The 18,827-nt window shown below is 33.3% G+C and overlaps 1 protein-coding gene and 1 non-coding gene across 5 annotated transcripts; one reads left to right on the forward strand and one right to left on the reverse strand.

Moving 5' to 3' along the window:
• Positions 1-3,822: 3,822 nt before the first annotated feature.
• Positions 3,823-3,929, reverse strand: LOC128040744 (small nucleolar RNA R71). Its single transcript, XR_008195550.1, has one exon. It is a non-coding gene; the product is annotated as a small nucleolar RNA R71 (small nucleolar RNA).
• An 8,421-nt stretch (positions 3,930-12,350) lies between these two features.
• On the forward strand, positions 12,351-13,304 carry LOC105780312 (uncharacterized). Of its 4 annotated transcripts, none has more exons than XM_052629559.1 (2): positions 12,351-12,500; positions 12,937-13,304. In XM_052629559.1, exon 2 carries the CDS (start codon positions 12,954-12,956, stop codon positions 13,164-13,166), a length of 213 nt encoding a protein of 70 aa, XP_052485519.1. In that variant the 5' UTR covers positions 12,351-12,500; positions 12,937-12,953; the 3' UTR covers positions 13,167-13,304. The 4 variants fall into 4 exon arrangements, with proteins under 4 accessions (XP_052485519.1, XP_012460018.1, XP_052485520.1 ...); XM_012604564.2 differs by having other exon boundaries at positions 12,353-12,500; positions 12,921-13,304; XM_052629560.1 differs by having other exon boundaries at positions 12,366-12,512.
• The last annotated feature ends 5,523 nt before the right edge of the window (positions 13,305-18,827 follow it).

Genomic DNA, 18,827 nt, shown 5'->3' on the forward strand with positions numbered 1-18,827 from the left:
CAAAATGCTGAAAATGGTATCAATAAGTATCGGTACCTTTCTAACAAGTATCGATACCTTCGCATTTTGTAGTGTAGAAAACCCTAGTGTGCCAAAACCCTAGGTATTTAAGTGTAATTTTATTTGGTCGGCCCCCTCTTCTCATTCTTTTGTTTTTGCTGCCACCCCTAAACTTGTTTTCCTCTCTTCACTTTTTCCCTTGGCCATTTTCTCCTCACTTCCCCCTTCTTTTCTCTTTTCTCTTCTTCTTATTCTTCCTATCTTTTCTTCTTAGTTTCCGTTTCTTGCACCCCTCTTGGGTTGTCGATTCTTTTTTTCCCCTGAATCATTATCAATCGTTCGGTTCATTTGCACTAATAGCTTTGTATGTTTGCCTCTCTATTCTATTTTACACGGTTATGATCCTAACGGTAGATTAGTAAGTGTAAACATTCCGATCCATGGGTAAGATTTGGTTTTCGAATAAATAAATCGTGTGTATGATTTATTTCACTTCCATATTGGTTAATCAGGTTTCTTCGATTCCTGAATCTAATTTATGTCGATTGGTAATGTGTTGTTATTTGTGTGTATACCGTTTGAAGGACCGGATGATGACGAGTTTAGAGCATATCTAAATCGTATGAGTCCATCGGAGGAGTGAAGTGCCGCACAAGCGTGTGGATGAAGGTGTGTGTCTAACCGTGTGTTTTTGTGTGTGTATGGGCTTTGACCGAATGTATGAGTGCCTATTTTTGTGTTCTGCTTGCTGATTTTATTAGTTAATGTTAGTTATTTCATTCTAATGGTTTCGATTGTAATAGGTAACTTTAGATCTGGTTGAAAAATATTCTTTGATGTGGTATTGAGAAACCAACGAATCGACTCAGTGGTAAACGGGACTGTGTATGGTAGATCTAGTTGTAGTATGCTTCCATTTTTTTGAATCGTTAATGTTGAATATGTGTATAATGTTGATTCAGTGTTAATCCCGCATATATAACTGATGCATGATTACTGTTACTACTTAACCAACAAACTGTTACTGTTTGCATGATAATAGCATGTTAAAACTGTTACTGCTTTCTGACATCGATAGCATGCCATACTAATGCATTGGGGTTTGGGTTGTTGAAGGAGGAAGTTCAAGCATTACATGTCGAATCGGTTCATCGATCATCTATTGGTGGTTCATCCACATAAGCTAAGGCTCCTACTGATTTACTAGCAACTTATCCGCAAAATACTGTTTTGGATTGTAGGGTTGGACGAGTTCTGAGGAACTCTTACTGTGGTGTGTAGGGCTAGATTGGGTAGTGTACTACACTAATATTTATAAGCATGCTAGTAGTTATCGTTTTTTCTGTGAATATCGTGATACTAATATGTATTGCATATTGCAACCTTGTATTATGTTATTTACTACTTTATATACTCACTGCTTATGTGTTATGACCACACTGAGCTTCATAGCTCACTCATTAGTTTTTCCCATCTTTTCAGATAATTTATGAGGTTAGGGCTCGGACTCGACACTCGGAGCACTGTCGTCGGATTTTACTTAAAACTTATTTCTAAACTATTTCATAAACTCTATTTGGATTTTGGATTTGTTAAATGGAATGTGGTATGGACTCCATTACTTATAATTTTTTTTATAACAAATTTGGAATTGAGATTGAATAAATGAATTACTAAAACAAACTAATGTTTTCCATAAAAATGTGCTTTTGAAACTGAATGGACTATTGGTCATTCGACATTATATTTAAGCATGGAATAAAAGTTTTTAAAAAGTGATTTTTACCAAGTTTAGCGAAAAGTATCGATACTATGACATTAGGTAATGATACTTGATCAAATAAATTCTTTTCAAAATAAACAGAATGCCAAATTGGTATCGATACTTTGATAAGTATCGATACCAATTGATAACTTTTTTGATAAGCTATAAAAGTAACATATATTAATCTCATTCTTAATGCGTTTTTGGATGATTAATTATGCAAATTAGTGGATTTGATGCTCCTAATCCTTTAAATTCATGTTTTTATACTTAGGAGAGCATTTGGGAGTGAAAGGAACAAAAAACGAGCCAAAATTGGACAAATAAAGCCGTTTTCAAGAGCCACACGGCCTGGGCATTTCCACACAAGCTGGAGACACGCCCATGTGCTAGCCCTTGTCGATTTCGCACCCTGCTTCCCAAATAGGCGGAGAAGCCCAATTTTAGGCTTTCTGAGCATTCTAAAGTCTATAAATACCAATTAGAAGAAGACATAGAGAGCCATCAGAGAAGATCGAAGAAAGCACTCAAAGAACACCATCGAAACCAACTCGGAACCGGATCTCCATCAAGATTAAAAATCTCCTTTTAATTTCTTTCGAAGTTTTATTGAGTTTCTTTATGTCTTGTGCTTTTTCTGACTTTGAGATGTTTTCATTCAAGGGTATGAACTAATTCCCTAGATACCTAGGGAGGATGAAACCTATGATGAATCCTTTTATTATTCTTGTTTTAATATTTTAGGATATTAATTCATGTTTAATGTGCTTAATTCAGTGGAGCAAAAGTCTCTGTTTAAGAGTAGATCTAGCATAATTGATTGGAGTTGCATGCAATTCTAGAAATAGGACGACATAAATCTACCGAATTAAAGTCAAATCTAATAAGGGAGTCCATAGATCGAGTTAATACGATGATAGAGATTTTAATTAGAAAGAGATTTCAATTAATCAACCTAGAGTCAGTTGTTCTTACTCTCGATAGAGATATTAACATAATTTGGGGATTTTTACGGATCAAGACACAAGTGAATAAATCGTTTAATTCAGATTCATAATAATAGGTGAAGTCTAGGTGGATTCTTTCCTGGGTATTGTCTATCTCATTGGTTAATATTTGATTATTTTCTTGATTCATTCTCTGTTGCGTTCTTAGATAAATTAGTTTAGTAATTTTAGATTAAAACACATCACTCTAATTTGTCGGCTAAATAATAGAAAAACAGTAAATACTAATACTTTTAGTCCTCGTAGATATGATATCTTTATTCACCATAGCTAACTATTGTTTGATAGGTGCGCTTGCCTTTTTCGTATTTATAGTTAGTTTAGTGACCATCAAGTTTTTGACGCCGTTGCCGGGGACTAAAATATTAGTAACACTTTATTTTTATTAATTTAGCCATTAATTTAATTTAATTTTTGTTTTTAGTTTAATTTTTACATTCTAATTTTTATTTTATTTACTTCTGACTGGTTCTTTTAGTTTATGACAAGAAGAAACCCGTCGGGACCATTGTTATTTGAATTGAAAGTACAGCTCGCAAAAACTGTAGAGAAGCAAAGTAGAGTCGACAAAATTTAATTGACGAACAAGAGGGCATTATAATTACTGAGGATATAAGTGATAACCAAGATATTCAGCTACCTCTTGCAGTGTCTACAAATCCTGTAGATCCTACTTTTGTTCCTCGTACTATGTACAATTATGCCAAACCCACTCTAACTAGGGTTGAATTGAGTATTGTAAGACCTACTATTGCTGCAAATAATTTTGAACTGAAACTGAACATTATTCAGATGGTACAACAGTTTGTTCAGTTTGATGGTTTGCAAGACGAAGATCCAAATACTCATTTCGCTAATTTCTTGGAAATTTGTGATACTTTTAAAATTAATGGCACCACTGGCGACGCCATTTGTTTATGGTTATTCTCTTTCTTGTTGATGAACAAAGCTAAACAATGGTTTAACTCTTTACCACGAGGTTCCATCATTACATGAGCTCAAATGACCGAGAAATTTATGTTAAAGTACTTTCCACCGGCTAAGACAGCCAAGTTGATGAATGATATATCTTCCTTTGTTCAGATAGATTTAGAGACGTTATATGATGCATGAGAGAGGTATAAGGACTTATTGAAACGGTGCCCTCACTATGGGTTACCCTTATGGTTACAAGTTCAAACCTTCTATAATGGTTTGAGCCCTTCAACGAGGTAGTTGATTGACCTAGCAGCCTGTGGAACTCTAAACAATAAAACACCTGAAGTGACTTATGAGTTTATGGAAGAGTTGACACTAAATAATTATCAGTGGCAAGTCATAAGGACGAAGTCGATAAAAAGCAACTAATGTTTTTAACTTAGATGCGGTCACCATGTTAGTGAATCAGGTAGAACTTTTAAATAAAAAAAATTGATGGTACATCCGGTGATGCAATGCGATACCAATGGATGAGGAATGAATAATTCAGAATATTTACCCTTTGCTCCTAGCATAGAGAACGGACAAATCAATTATATGGGTAATAATTATAAGCCTCAATATAACCCTTATAGTAATAACTATAATGCAGATTGGAGGAACTATCTCAATTTCTCTTGGGGTGGTTAAGGAAATCAGATAGCACAACCTCTTTCGGGCTTCCAACAACCACCTTATCAGCAAGAGAAGAAGCCAAACCTTGAGGATATGTTGACGAAGTTTATCTCGGTGTCAGAAACCAGTTTTCAAAATATTGAGGCAACATTGAAAAATCAACAAGCATCAATTCAAGGGCTCGAGAACCAAATGGGTAAGCTTGCTAAGTTAATTTTAGAACGACCACAAGGTAATTTCCCTAGCAATACCAAAACTAACCCGAGATAGAAACTTTATGCAATTATTGTTCGAGATGATGAAGGGTTAGTTGGATTTGAACAAGAACCAAGGCAAGAAACTATGGTGAATAACGATAAGGTTGAGGTAAGCCAGAAAGAGAAAAACCCGGTTGCTAAAAAATATAAACCTCTAGCTCCATATCCTAACGTGACGAAGACGAACCACACGGACGAACAATTTGATAAATTTCTTAAACTCCTAAAAAAATTACATATTAACTTACCATTTGTTGAAGCTCTTTCGCAAATGCCCCATTATGTCAAAATTTTAAAGGAGCTTTTGGCAAACAAAAGGAAGTTAGACGATTCGTCGACTGTGGAGCTAAATGCAGTTTGCTCGGCCATCTTACAAACTACCCAACAAACTGAAAGATCCGGGTAGTTTTACTATTCCTTGTTTAATTGGTAGTTTAAATATTGACAATGCCTTAGCTGATTTAGGGGCTAGTATTAATGTCATGCCTTATAAAATGTTTAAACAACTAAGTCTTGGGAAACCCAAACAAACTAGGATGAATATTAAATTAGCGGATAGAACCATTAGATATCTTAGGGATGTTATTAAGGATGTGCTTGTTAAAATAGATAAATTCATATTCTCCGTTGACTTTGTTATGTTGGACATGGATGAGGGTAGTGAGTTACCATTAATTTTAGGTCGCCCTTTCTTAGCCACCGCTAGAAATATTAATGATGTTGGTACGAGTGAATTAGTACTTCATGTAGGTGACGAAACAATTACTCTCTAGACTCATGATTCTTTGAGAACATCTAGTGATCGAGATGATTTTAAATCTTTTGTTAATGTGAGTAACCATATAGCTCAACCTTCTTTGCAGGAAACCCCTCGAGAAAACATAATAGAGCCATGTTTTAGTCAATGCGATAGAAATAAAACGACTTATGAAGGACGAATATTACAAGTCGATGAACTAGATGAATGGCGAACACATGTCAAGGAGAAATCGAGAAAACGCGATAAAGAGCCAAAGCAACGCCATGAGGAGCATGTGAATAGAACAAACCAATTTAAGGTTAGAGAAAAGGTACTGATGGACAAAATGGATCCACGATTTGCCCCTTCAGAGCTTGATGCAAACGGATCAAACCCATTTACGGTACTGAACGTCTTCCCTTATGGTACAATCGAGGTAACTCATCCTAAATTCGACACATTTAAAGTAAACAATACTCAACTTAAACCTTATCTTGGTAGAATAATTGATAGCGAAAAAGAGGAGCCTTGGCTCTACAAACCACCGTAACTATGCGTATCCGAGGTAAGTCGAGCTTAGACTTTAAATAAGCACTTCTCGTGAGGCAACCCGAGTGTCTAATATTCGACTAATTATTTTAACTTTATTTCATGTTATTTTCAAATTAATTAAATTAATTTTCAAAAAAATTTGATCCATACAACCTGGACACACGGGCATGTCCCAAGCCGTGTGTATAAAGGGGCATTCAACAGTAAGTTACACGACCTGACGACATGACCATGTGACCCACACTACCTAGACACACGGACGTGTCCTTAGCCGTGTGAATCCTGGGAGTTAATTTTTCAAAAATTCTAAGGTTACACGGACTAAAATGGTCTACACGGCCTGGACACACAGACGTGTCCTAGGCCGTGTGAGTCCTAGAACTAATTTTTTTCAATTTTATTCCAAGTTAGAGAGTTACATGGGTAAGAGACACTGTCGTGTGGGATTCCACATGGACGTGAGAGAAGCGAAGGAAAACATACACGACCTGGCACACGGCCGTGTGTGCCACACAGTCTAGACACACGGGCGTGTGTGCCACACAGCCTGGACACACGGGCGTGTCCGAGGCCGTGTGAAGACTGGGCTTAATTTTTAATTACACACAGGCTGAAAACACGTGTGGCCCAAACCCTAAAATTTCTTTCTCAATTTATCTTTTTCTTCTTCCCCAAACAAGCCACCCCCTTTCCCCCATCACCCACCTCCTCTCCCTTCTCCCCATAATGGACCAACCTCGCCCCCAACCATGCACAACACCGCCTCTCACGCCCAACCCCCATTGTAACTGCAGCCACCATCTTTCGACGATCTTCCCCTTTTACCCTTTGCTTTATTTTATTTATTATTATTTTTTATATTATTTATTTTTACTTTACTGATTTGTTTTCTTATTTTTTATTTGTTTTCTTATTCTTATGCTTAAATTTTAATTTATTTATGCTATTTAGTTATATTTCTATTATTTCTAGTATTTTTTTTACTATTATTCTTACAATTACCTTTAATTTTATTGGTATCATTGAATTTATTTCTTTTCTTTTCTTTTCCTTTTCTTTTTATCTTTAATTTTGTTTTTAGTTGCTTTATTTTTATTTTCTTAGACTTATTTTATTTATGCTATTTAGTTATATTTCTATTATTTCTAGTATTTTTTTACTATTATTCTTACAATTACCTTTAATTTTATTGGTATCATTGAATTTATTTCTTTTCTTTTCTTTTCCTTTTCTTTTTATCTTTAATTTTGTTTTTAGTTGCTTTATTTTTATTTTCTTAGACTTATTTTATTTATTATCTCTTGAACTATGTTTTTATTTTTATTTTTATGGTTGTTTCTAATTGAGTTGTACCTCTTAATCTTCTTCATTATTTGTGTTTATTTTCTTATTAGTTTTCTCGGAATCATGCACTACATTTAGATTGTCTACAATTTCGCTTTTCACCATTCGGGTGATTTCATCCAATATTCAGGGCAGTGTCAGTTTTCTCCCTCTCTTATGAAAGTCTGCTTACACTGTGATTATATCTGGTTGTACATTGAGGACAATGTACATCTTAAGTGTGGGGAGGTTATTTATATAATCCCTGAATTATATTTTGTGTTTAAGTAATTTTCTCATACCTCCATTAGAATGAATTTTTATCGATTTGAGATTTTTGTTGATGTGTTTTGGATTAATTTGTAGATATTTGTGCATTGGTTGATTTAAAATTTAAGACATGAGAGAATCAAACATAATAAATTTTATTTTCGAATTAAAAATTTTAGGTTGTTTCCCTAAATTGAAGTATTATCTTGAAGTTTGAGATTTGTAAGTTTGACATCAAAAACCATGATTTTTTTTTTGTGAGATTTTGTGCCTTTAGAGCATACATTTTTCTTGCTCATTTTATTATTGGTTATGAGTATGTCAATTTGATTTGTTATTCTAGAACTTGCTTCAATTATACATGTCGAGACTACACCTTTGATTTGATATACTGAGATGATAAAGGCACTTAGGTTTTAACCCACTTATCCCATAAAAAGTCTACCTTTTAATTAACCCTTAGTGAACCCCATTGAGCCTAACACACCATTTCTTGATTTACCCATTAATGTTAACCCATAACTCTTTTTTTTTTGTTCGTTGAGACTTTTTCCTGGTTTATTGACTCCCTTTTTGTCGAGATTTGATTTGATTAGTTGTTTAACTATAATTTTTGTTTGATTTGTTGAATTATTTCTGATTATTCTAGAAAAAAAAGAAAAAAAGAAAAAAATTGAAAATTTTTTGATTATATTTAGTTCTATGTTGATTGAGCTTGAATAGTTAAATTCATATTTTGAGAAGAAACTCGTTTTCTTATTCTTGAATAGTTCTTGATTTATACACTTGTTTTTAATTCAGCATTTGTTTATTTTTTCTAGTTTGGTAGTTTATCAATTTGATCTCGATTATAACTAAATTTTCTGGTGTTTTTCCACACCCTTAACCTAAGCTCCTTTACAACCTCTTAAAGACCTTTTAATTTGTGTATCATATCATTTAATAGTGGTGGAGATTTGATTTTCATGAAAGCATATGGTAATGATCGTTCTTGTTTGACTATTGAGTGTTTATTCTTGATCCTTAGACACTTTGAGTGAATCTTTAGTAAGAATGTCGATTCTTGTCGATTTTGAATTAAATGTAGTTACTTAGATAAAGGGAAATACCTATGTTTTCATGCTTTAAATTTTTTTTAGCTTGGATTGTTTAAGACTTTAGTGCCTTTTAGTTGAATTGCCAATACATGATTATTTGTGAATTATTTTGAGACATTATTTATGAGAATTATGAGTTGAGAAAGATTAATTTTAATGAGAGTTGAGGATTTTGCTTGAGGACAAGCAAACACTTAAGTGTGGGGATATTTAATAATCTATAAAAGTAACATTTTTTAATCCCATTCTTAATGCATTTTTGGATGATTAATTATGCAAATTAGTGGATTTGATGCTCCTAATCCTTTAAATTCATGTTTTTATATTTAGGAGAACATTTGGGAGCGAAAAAGAGCCAAAATTGGACAAAAAAAGCTGTTTTGAAGAGCCAGACGGCCTGGGCATTTCCACATGGGCTAGACACATGCCGGTGTGCCAGCCAATGTCGATTTTGCACCCTGCTTCCCAAATACACAAAAAAACCTAATTTTTAGGCTTTTTGAGCATTTTAAAGTCTATAAATACCGATTAGAAGAAGACATAAGGGAACCATCAGAGAAGATCGAAGAAAACACTTGAAGAACACCATCGGAACCAACTCGGAACCGAATCTCCATCAATATTGAAGATCTCATTTTAATTTCTTTTGAAGTTTTATTGAGTTTCTTTATGTTTTGTGGTTTTTTTGACTTTGAGATGTTTTCATTTAGGGTTATGAACTAATTCCCTATATACTTAGGGACGATGAAACCTATGATGAATCCTTTTATTTAATTTCTATTTTTACGTGATAAATACTTGATTCTTGTTCTAAATTATGTATGCTTATTTCTTGTTTTAATATTTCTGGGATATTAATTTGTGTTTAATATGTTTAATCTAGTACAGCAAAAGTCCCTGTTTAAGAGTAGATCTAGCATAATTGAGTGGAGTTGCATGCAATCCTATAAATAAGACGGCATAAATCTATCAGATTAGAGTCAAATCTAATAAAGGAATCCATAGATCGGGTTAATACGATGATAGAGGTTTTAATTAGAAAGAGATTTCAATTAGTCAACCTAGAGTCAGTTGTTCTTACTCTCGAAAGAGGTATTAACATAATTTGAGGATTTCTACGGATCAAGACACAAGTGAATAAATCGTTTATTTCAGATTGATAATAATAGGTGAAGTCTAGGTGGATTCTTTCCTAGGTATTGTCTATCTCATTGGTTAATATTCAATTATTTTCTTGATTCATTCTTTGTTGTGTTCTTAGATAAATTAGTTTAATAATTTTAGATTAAAACACGTCACTCCAATTTGTCGGCTAAATCATAGAAAAATGGTAATTACTAATACTTTTAGTCCTTGCGGATACGATATCTTTACTCACCGTAGCTATACTATTGTTCGATAGGTGGGTTTGCCTTTGTCATATTTATAGTTAGTTTAGTGACCATCAATTTTATAAATTTCAAAATTGGCAGAATGCCTAAACCGTATTGATACTTATTTAAGTATTAATAATTTTCTAATTGGTATTGATACCCTCTATAAAACTTGAATTCTTTTACGAAATGGATTACTGACTTTTTCTGAAACTCAATGTTTTACTAGGGCCATTTCAGTGGCTAGTGTGACCTCCATAATTTGGCCATAATGTTTGGATTGGATTGAGGAGGTTATACCCACATTAAGGCTTGAAATTTAGGGTTTCAAGGACTAACTTGTATAAAAAAAAGTTGAAGTCCCAATGTAGGAACATTAGTTAAGTTTAGGGCCTAACTTGGACAAAAAAAATGTTCAGACCCCAATGTGAGAATAATTACCAAGTTCAAAATCTAACTTGGACAAAAAATATTTTATTCGAGTGTAAAATAAAGTTACCAAATTCAAGTCCCAACATGTGATTTAATCCTAAATAGTTTAATATTTTACAAACACAATGCTCAGTTCATTGGTAAAACTTATGATATTTCAAAACACGAAGTTTTAAAAAAAAGATAAACTACTTAATTAGTCATTGAATTTTACATATATTTTATTTTGTCACCAAACAATGAAAATTTTAATTTGATCACTAAATTATCCAAATTCATTTTTAGGTATTTTGCCATTAAGTTTGAAATAGTGGAGGATATGGCCATTAAAAACTATATGAGTGGTCACTCAACTATGAAAGTTTTTCTATTTTGATCACCTAACTATAATTTTTTTGTTTACTCATTAAAGTTTTTGAAAGTATATTTTTAGTCACCTTGTCATTAAGTTGATAATGGAAGTTTGATGTGTCCTTTTATTTATTTGCCTAATAACGAATTTTTCCATTCAATATTTATATGCTTTTATCAATTTAGTTGTAATTCTTAAAAATATAGCCCTAAACATTCTTACTAATATTTGGTGCTAGAAAGTTTTTTTAAAATATTTTTATTTGACGCTAGTAAGATTTAAGTGTTTTTTGCCACAGGAGAACTACTATTTTAACATAAAAAATATATTAAAAAACATTATGTTGACCTATGATCTTTTTGGTGTCGAAAACTAAAAATCTTTGAGTTTCTCAATGCCGGAAAAGCATCGTTTAATCTAAAGTGTTAAAAAAAATTACTAACAAATTATGATTTTTCTGGTATAGGCAACTGGAATCCTTTGAGTTTTCCTACGCTGAATAACACCATCTAAGAGCATAAAACGAAAGGTAGAGAGAGAAAAAAAGACCAATAATTAGGATTAAATTGATAAATTTTGTAAATATTGAGTACTAAATTTTTTGGTTTTTTAGAATTGTTACTAAATTGAAATAATGTATAAATATTGAAGGGTTAAATTTGTTGTTATACCAATAAAAAAGGCTATTTATAACTTCCATTATCAACTTAGCAACATGATGACTAAAAAGGAAATCTAATTTCAAAAACTTTATAGACTAAATTGAAAATTTTTTATAGTTGGGTAACCAAAACAAAACCCTCTCATGGTTAAGTGACCTTTCATGTAGTTAATAATGACCACATCATCCAACCGTGTCAAACTTAACGACAAAGTGGCTAAAAAAAATAAATTCAGATAATTTAGTGATTAAATTGAAGATTTTATAATTCGATGACTAAAATAGAAGTATGTGAAAAGCTCAGTGACTAATTAAATAATTTATTAAAACAATCTAGCAATTTTGTTAAACTTTTATAGACTTCTTTATATAAAAGTTATGCCATGATCAAAAGTAAAGTTGTTGCCTTTATCAACAAAATATAAAAAAGTAATTAAAATAAAATCTTTCATCTTTAAAACCAATATCGAAGGGCATAAGTTTAAGTACATTCAAACCTTTATTACCCTTAATCCATAATCCTAATCCTAATCCTAATCCTAATCCCATTTCCGCTAATCAAAAGTTGACAAATATAAATCTAATGGCTACAATTAGATTCACGAGGAGTCGACACTTAGCTGTGGCAAGTAAGCACCTATCCCCGACACAGCCAGGCCCCAATCACACGTTCCCACTCCCCAGCTGTCTCTTTCAAGTTTCATCTTTTAGTCCCCTTGGCCATAATCCTACCCAGAAACAATCTAGTAATTTCACTTTCCTCCTCTGGAAAAAAAGGGAACTTTTATAACTGATTTCTGAAGCTCTTCTTAGTATAGTTGGAGGCAAGGAACTATTTTTAATGGCAGATTGGGCTCCAGTTCTTATTGGGGTGGTGCTATTTGTGTTGCTATCACCAGGGCTTTTGTTTTCATTTCCAGGGAACAGCAAGCAGCTGGAGTTTGGGAGCATGAAAACCAATGGCAAGGCCATTGCTATCCACACTCTTCTTTTCTTTGCCATCTATGCTGTTTTGATTGTGGCCCTCCACATCCATATCTATACTGGCTGAATCTGACCCTGATGCTACTCCCCCACCGGTGAGAGTTTTGGTATTGGTCTCTCTTTTCAAGACCTCTATTGGGTTGTTTCACTAGGTTAATCTTTATATTCGCTTGTCTTCGTTTTTAACAAGTTATAAATAAATTTGTCCTAGTTTTGAACCAATAAACATGAATGTACTTGAATAAACAAATCAAACAAGTTAAAACAATACAATGATTTTTATTTCTTTGGAGTGCGTGCTAATTCAAGCAACAGCCGTCCACACATGGCCATTCATTGCCATATTAGGCCGTCCTGAGGCTTGTTACTGTCAAGATAACGTGGTACCCAAGGTTCCTCTTCCGGTTATGAACCTTTTCCTTTGTCTTTTGGTTCTCTCTTTCTTCTCCCTTTGTCTTTAAATGGCTACTATTTTATTGAGAGGTTCACTCAACCCCATCTCATATATGTCCTAGAAGAGATATTGTGCAGGAAACAAAGGAAGAGGGATGTCGGGAGATTGGGGGCCAGTAGTGGTGGCAGTGGTGCTGTTTGTGTTGTGTTCACCAGGGTTGCTGTTTCAGCTGCCTGGAAACAAAAGAGCAGTGGAATTTGCTAACTTCCAGACGAGTCCAATCTCCATTTTTGTTCATACCATCATATTCTTTGGGCTAGTCACTATCTTTGTGATTGCTATTGGCATTCACATTTATTCAGGGTAGAATAATAAACTATCCCCTCTTCTTCCATTTCCATGCTGCTTGTTCCATTTTAAGACTTTCATAAAGGGATTCTTATTAGTCTTCGAAACTGCCTACATAATTTTTACTTTCAAGAGATATCAAACAATGCTTGCATTATATTACTGTTTTAATTATTCCAGTTTCTTCATTCTTGAGACAAGTTCATAGTTTATAGTTTGATGCCAATTGCCAACGGGTTGTTAGTGGAAAATTTCGATCCCCCAAATTTTAAATCCACCAGTTTCTTATAACTTTAGCTCATTTTAATTAGTACTAATTTGAAAAGAATTTGAGCTACAATAAACTTTCAGCTCCCTGATGATATTTTGATTGTGTTGACAACGTTGAAATTTTTTTATTCAAGTAACAATATATATTTTTTATACAAATAATTATTCATTTGAGATCCTAAATATAACATAATCTAATGTTAATAATATCAATAATATGTATTAGCTTCGGAGAGGCTGGTAGCTGCTACAAAATAGGTTGTTTATTTGTAATCACTTAGTTGTATTTCTTCAAAGTAATATAACACTTTTAAGTGCATTTACTCAAACACTAGGTGTACTTAGTTTTCTTGTAGCTTTTCTGTTTGCTTTTTGCTTCTTTGCTTGATTGTTTTCTTTCACTTTATTTCGATGTCTTAGAGAATTTCTTTAAGAATTCTAGTCTTCTTGAGGGATATACTGACTTAGGTGGATCTGAAGCAAAAGAATCGCCTAAGGTCATGCGGTTTGCCAAATTAAAGTTCTAACCCTGTGACAGTTGGTGTCCAAGCCAAGGTTCGAAGGTGTCAAGTAAGATGGTGAAAGAAGTTGAAGATGAAAAGGAGCCTGATAAGGAAATTATATTAAGGCTTCGATCAATAATACTCAATTCTGCAAAAGCGAAAAGGGATTGCAAGCAAAAAATGTAACATCCCTCGCTCGATCCGATCGTCGGGTCAGAGTTATAAGATGTCACATTCAATGCGAGAGCAATTACCGTCAAATTCAAAGTAAAAAAAATTATATATTCTAATATGAGTCAATTACCAAAGAGATCAAGGATATCTTATGAGGGTAACACACTTATGACAAAGTCATTGGACGAGCACTGAGTAGTTTGGAGAATGAATATTATCCCAAAGAGATCAAGGATATCCTATGAGGGTAACACACTTATGACAAAGTCATTGGACGAGCACTGAGTAGTTGCTTTCGTAATGGTATGTCGTTGGGGGGAGCTTGATCGCCTCCAGACGTACCAATGTCCAAAGTAGAAATCTTGCACAAAAGATATGAAAAGCGACATTTGCAAGTATACGGGTCAGATTGTAATATAGTTACAACGGAGTAGGTAAGTACTTTGAGGATCGTACCTAAATAAGCCGAGCACTAAATTAATTCTAATCTAAACATAAATAGATCTAATTTTTTACTTTAATTAAATTATAGTACGAAGAATTAATAGAACATGTTTGATAGACTATACTAAAAAAATAATAAAAGAAATAAAAAAAAGTAAATAAATAAAATACGAGAAATCAAATAGTCAAATATGTATCCAATCTGGGCATGGGTAGTCATAATCAACTATTGTCTAGGGTTTTCTTGTTCACTCAACTAGTCAATACCTTAACAGGATCTTCCAATCTTCCACTGAAATATTGAGTTGGCAAGAAGTACTTATCTTCCAACCTCACAGTCCAGACCGGTTCAGGGTTAAGGTGTTCATGGATAGGCCATACCAATTTTGGGTTAATTCTCACCTTGATGACTTCCTAGGGTTGTCAGGCCTAGGGTTTAGATTCATTCTTTCCTAAACATCTAATTCGTTAATAATTCCCTACAAAACAGTTAATTATTCATACCTCTAGTCGCTAATCCCCCACAGGTGGATTAGTTCCTCATGGATCTAATAAACGGTATAATCTTAGAAGAAGCCTGATTTGCATTGAAATTAAGTACAGGGATTCACAGAGTTCGATAGTATTTACCAAATCTAATTTCTCCACAAAAGTAAATAACAAGAACGAAAATAAAATCTAAAACCTAAGGAAAGAGAAAAACTAAATCTCAAGGGAAAATTTATATAATATCAAAGGTGCCCATAACATGTGCTAAATGAGCCTATTTATAGACTTTAGGGTGGTTGTCGTCCTTAACCCTAGGTCAGCTGCCGTTCTCGTGCTTAACATTTAATTGTGCGGACCAAAACGCCTATGGCTCATAACTATTTCCCGTACAAAGGCGATGTGGCGACACACAAGGTTTTGTGTCGCAACATCGAGGGCAGTATGCTCATCTTTAGGGTGTCTTCAAGGGTATGTCACGACATCCTCAGGCTATGTCGCGATAGTGAAGGCAGTCCTGGAATTCTTCTATTCTGCTCTTTATGTTACAACACCCAATGCTCCATGTTGCAACCTAGTGACCAGTATTGAGTTAGTACGTCTTCTAATGGTCTTCTGCACACTCATAAAGTATATTAGCTCACCTTTAGACCTCATTCGGCCCCTCAGGTCAATAAAAGACTCAAATTACACATTTTATTAAACTTAACTAAACTTACAGAAATGTAATTAAAACTTAACTAAAATGTTTATGTTCAAGCTCCTAAAGTGTGAAAACTAGTTTAATCCGCTACACCGAATTACGATAGATCAAAGCTTAATCACGATACTATAGTGGAATGAATTTGTGATTAAATAAATTTATAATTAATAGGTGAAAAGGTGGAATGTAAGTATAAATCAATTGAGCCTCAATTACATATGTCCAATCTATCCTTTCACTAGTTCGTTCAAACTAGAATTGGATTGCGTGTTTGAATAGAAATGAACGAAATGAATAGAAAAAGAGAAATGAGAAACATTTAGGAATGATTATGGTTTTGTCCGAAATGGAGAAATGAAATCATTTGTAAATGAATGTAGGCTTGCAAAAATAGAAACGAAAACGAAAACGAAAACGAAAATGGAAATGGAAATTGAAATTTACAATCCTATATAGGATTACTTAAAAAATGATGGAAGAATAAGTTTATGTTTTTGGACTGTTTTAAAGCCCGAAAATTAAAATAAATCATTCTTTTATAGTGAACATGTTGAGTTGTGACATATTGAATGAATTTTCTCGAAATTTTACTAGGCGTAAAATTGGGATGAGAAAATTATTTAATATGTAGATATTAAAGTTTATTTTGGAAAATAGAAAAATTGAATTGGGTTGGATCATATTACAGAGTACTAGGTCAAAAAGGCCTAAGAAGTACTCGTAATTAGACCGGGTGTGAGAGATACCCAAAACCCCTCATATAACATGCAGGGGGAGGCAACCCTAGTAGAAATACAAGGGTGATTCATTCACTCCTCTCCTACTCTAAGTAGGATGTTGTTTTTCTATTTAAAATAAACCTCTACAACTCTACAAGGGTTATACTTTCTCTTTCTATAAATAGATGGCACCAGTAGAGTTATTAACACAACTTTTGAGAGATTATTATTCTGCCGAAAAATAGAGAGAATTTATTCTCAACTTATAAACATATTTTCCAGAATAACAATTTTACTGTTTTCTATTAAAAAAGAGAGAATTTTCGTTTTCACCCCAAAAGGAGAAAAACCTTTTCTAGTTCTGTTTTTCAATTCAATTGGTTCGAGCCTACACTTGAAGCAGTTCGTGATAAGAGAATAGTGGAGAAGATCGTTTGGTTGAATGTTGGAAAACATCAAGGATCTACTTACTTGAAAAGACAGATACATATTCGGTTAAGGTTTATTACTATAAATATCACAAATCGGATTGGTTTTCAAAATTTTAATTTTTCGTTGTGCAAGAAAACTGTTTTCAAACCGAATTTTTTCCAACAATTGATATCAAGAGCAAGGTTGTGCTATGTTTATGGTGTAAGCCAAGAATGAATCTCTCTTCATCTTATTTCATTATCATTTTAGAGAAACGTACGTGAATGAATACAATATTATATATTTGTTATGTTATTATTATTTTTTGCCAAGGTTGTGGTTCTTAGGTAATAGACCGTTGACTAGTCTCCACATATGATTATTTTTATTTATAGAATTCTTATGAGTTGGAAACAGAGATAGGACATAAATGTAATTTTTCCAAAAAGGAGTTTATGACGAGGAGAAGATGGAGCGATGGTAGTTGAAGACACAATGAATGCCTTGTGAAGAAAAACTATGTAATTTTTTTTCATTTATTTTCTAGAAATAGAACCATAGAAACCTTGGTTGACAATTTTATTTAATTACCCATCTCTTTATATATTTGTTTAATAATTATTTATGATACAATTGTGATATATATGTATGAGATGATCCACAATTGATCTATCAAAGATAAGAAGTGTGGTAATGAGAAAATACATGTCTTGTATTGTTCCATTCACTTCTTTAGGTTATTCAATTATTCTGAGAAGTGTGATAATAAGAAGGTGCATGTCTAGGATTGGATCTGATAAGGTAAACTTGGTTTTTAAGTGGTCAAATACAACTTACCTCCCTTTCCTAATAACCTACTTGGTGCACAGTTCACATTCACTTTTTTAGTTATTCCCTTAAAATAAAAATTATGGTGAATCAAAATTTTTTGATTGAATCTTGTGAATAATTGAATGTGAATATTATAAAATTACTATAGCATGTCATGCATACATGAGATAAGCTTGCCATATAATTTAGGAAAGAATGCTACATGTACTTGTCATGCATATATTGATCATACATGATTGAAACTGGAAATTATAAAAGCCTTGCATGTTTTTTAAAATATTGAGTGGGAGAAGATCTCTAAACAAGACCTACAACCTCCATCAATGTTCTTTTGTGATGGCATGACTAGAGCACTACCCCACGATAGGATTGCTATGTGGATTTCACTAAGGAGATTTCTTGAAAGTAAGAAGAATTATCTTGTGATTGAATGATAATTGGACTGATCCTTGTGGTAGGCATTATCATGTGATAGGTCAAAAAATTCTATCTTCAAAAGAGGGCAATTAGTCAAAGCATGCTATTCGGTGAGATTGTCCCACGATGACTCATTTGTGGTGCATGATGCGATAGGTGTTGAGAGTTGGTGGTTATACACTTAAGATCTTCTAATTAAGTAACTCCCCACGGAACTATGCTTAAGTTAGAATGATAGCCAAGCATTACACGTTTATTAGTGCGTGTGAATGCCTAAGAAATTACGTTCATGTACTAATTGGATGGAAATATCCATGTTCTTACTAGTTGTTCATGTGCATCCCAATGTGGCTTGATTTAATGGGTGTAGCAATTATCGTTGCAACGACTTACAAATGTTTTCAAGGTTTAATGTAAGATGCATGCATCATCTTAATGCATATCGTAATGTTGCAAAACGTTTTCAAACATTTGCTTAATACAAATATGAATGTTTTATTTTAAGTTCAAAAATGACACAAACTCCCTTATTGAACATACTCACTGAAAACAAATTGAACAAAAATAACTATAAGGAATGAAAAAGGAACTTGTTAATTTTCCTGATCTGTGAGAAACTTAAAATAGTTATTGATAATAAGTGCCCACCGACTACTCAAGCTGAGGCTAGAAAATGCTGGGAAGATTCTAATGAGGTAACTCGTTGCTACATGCTGGCAAGC

Source organism: Gossypium raimondii, chromosome 4 (genome assembly GCF_025698545.1).
Source record: "Gossypium raimondii isolate GPD5lz chromosome 4, ASM2569854v1, whole genome shotgun sequence".
Classification (NCBI taxonomy): domain Eukaryota; kingdom Viridiplantae; phylum Streptophyta; class Magnoliopsida; order Malvales; family Malvaceae; genus Gossypium; species Gossypium raimondii.

What these genes read in the sequence shown, in the direction of transcription:
- LOC105780312 (XM_052629559.1), top strand. Translation starts at nt 12,954, where the DNA reads ATGTCGGGAGATTGGGGGCCAGTAGTGGTGGCAGTGGTGCTGTTTGTG.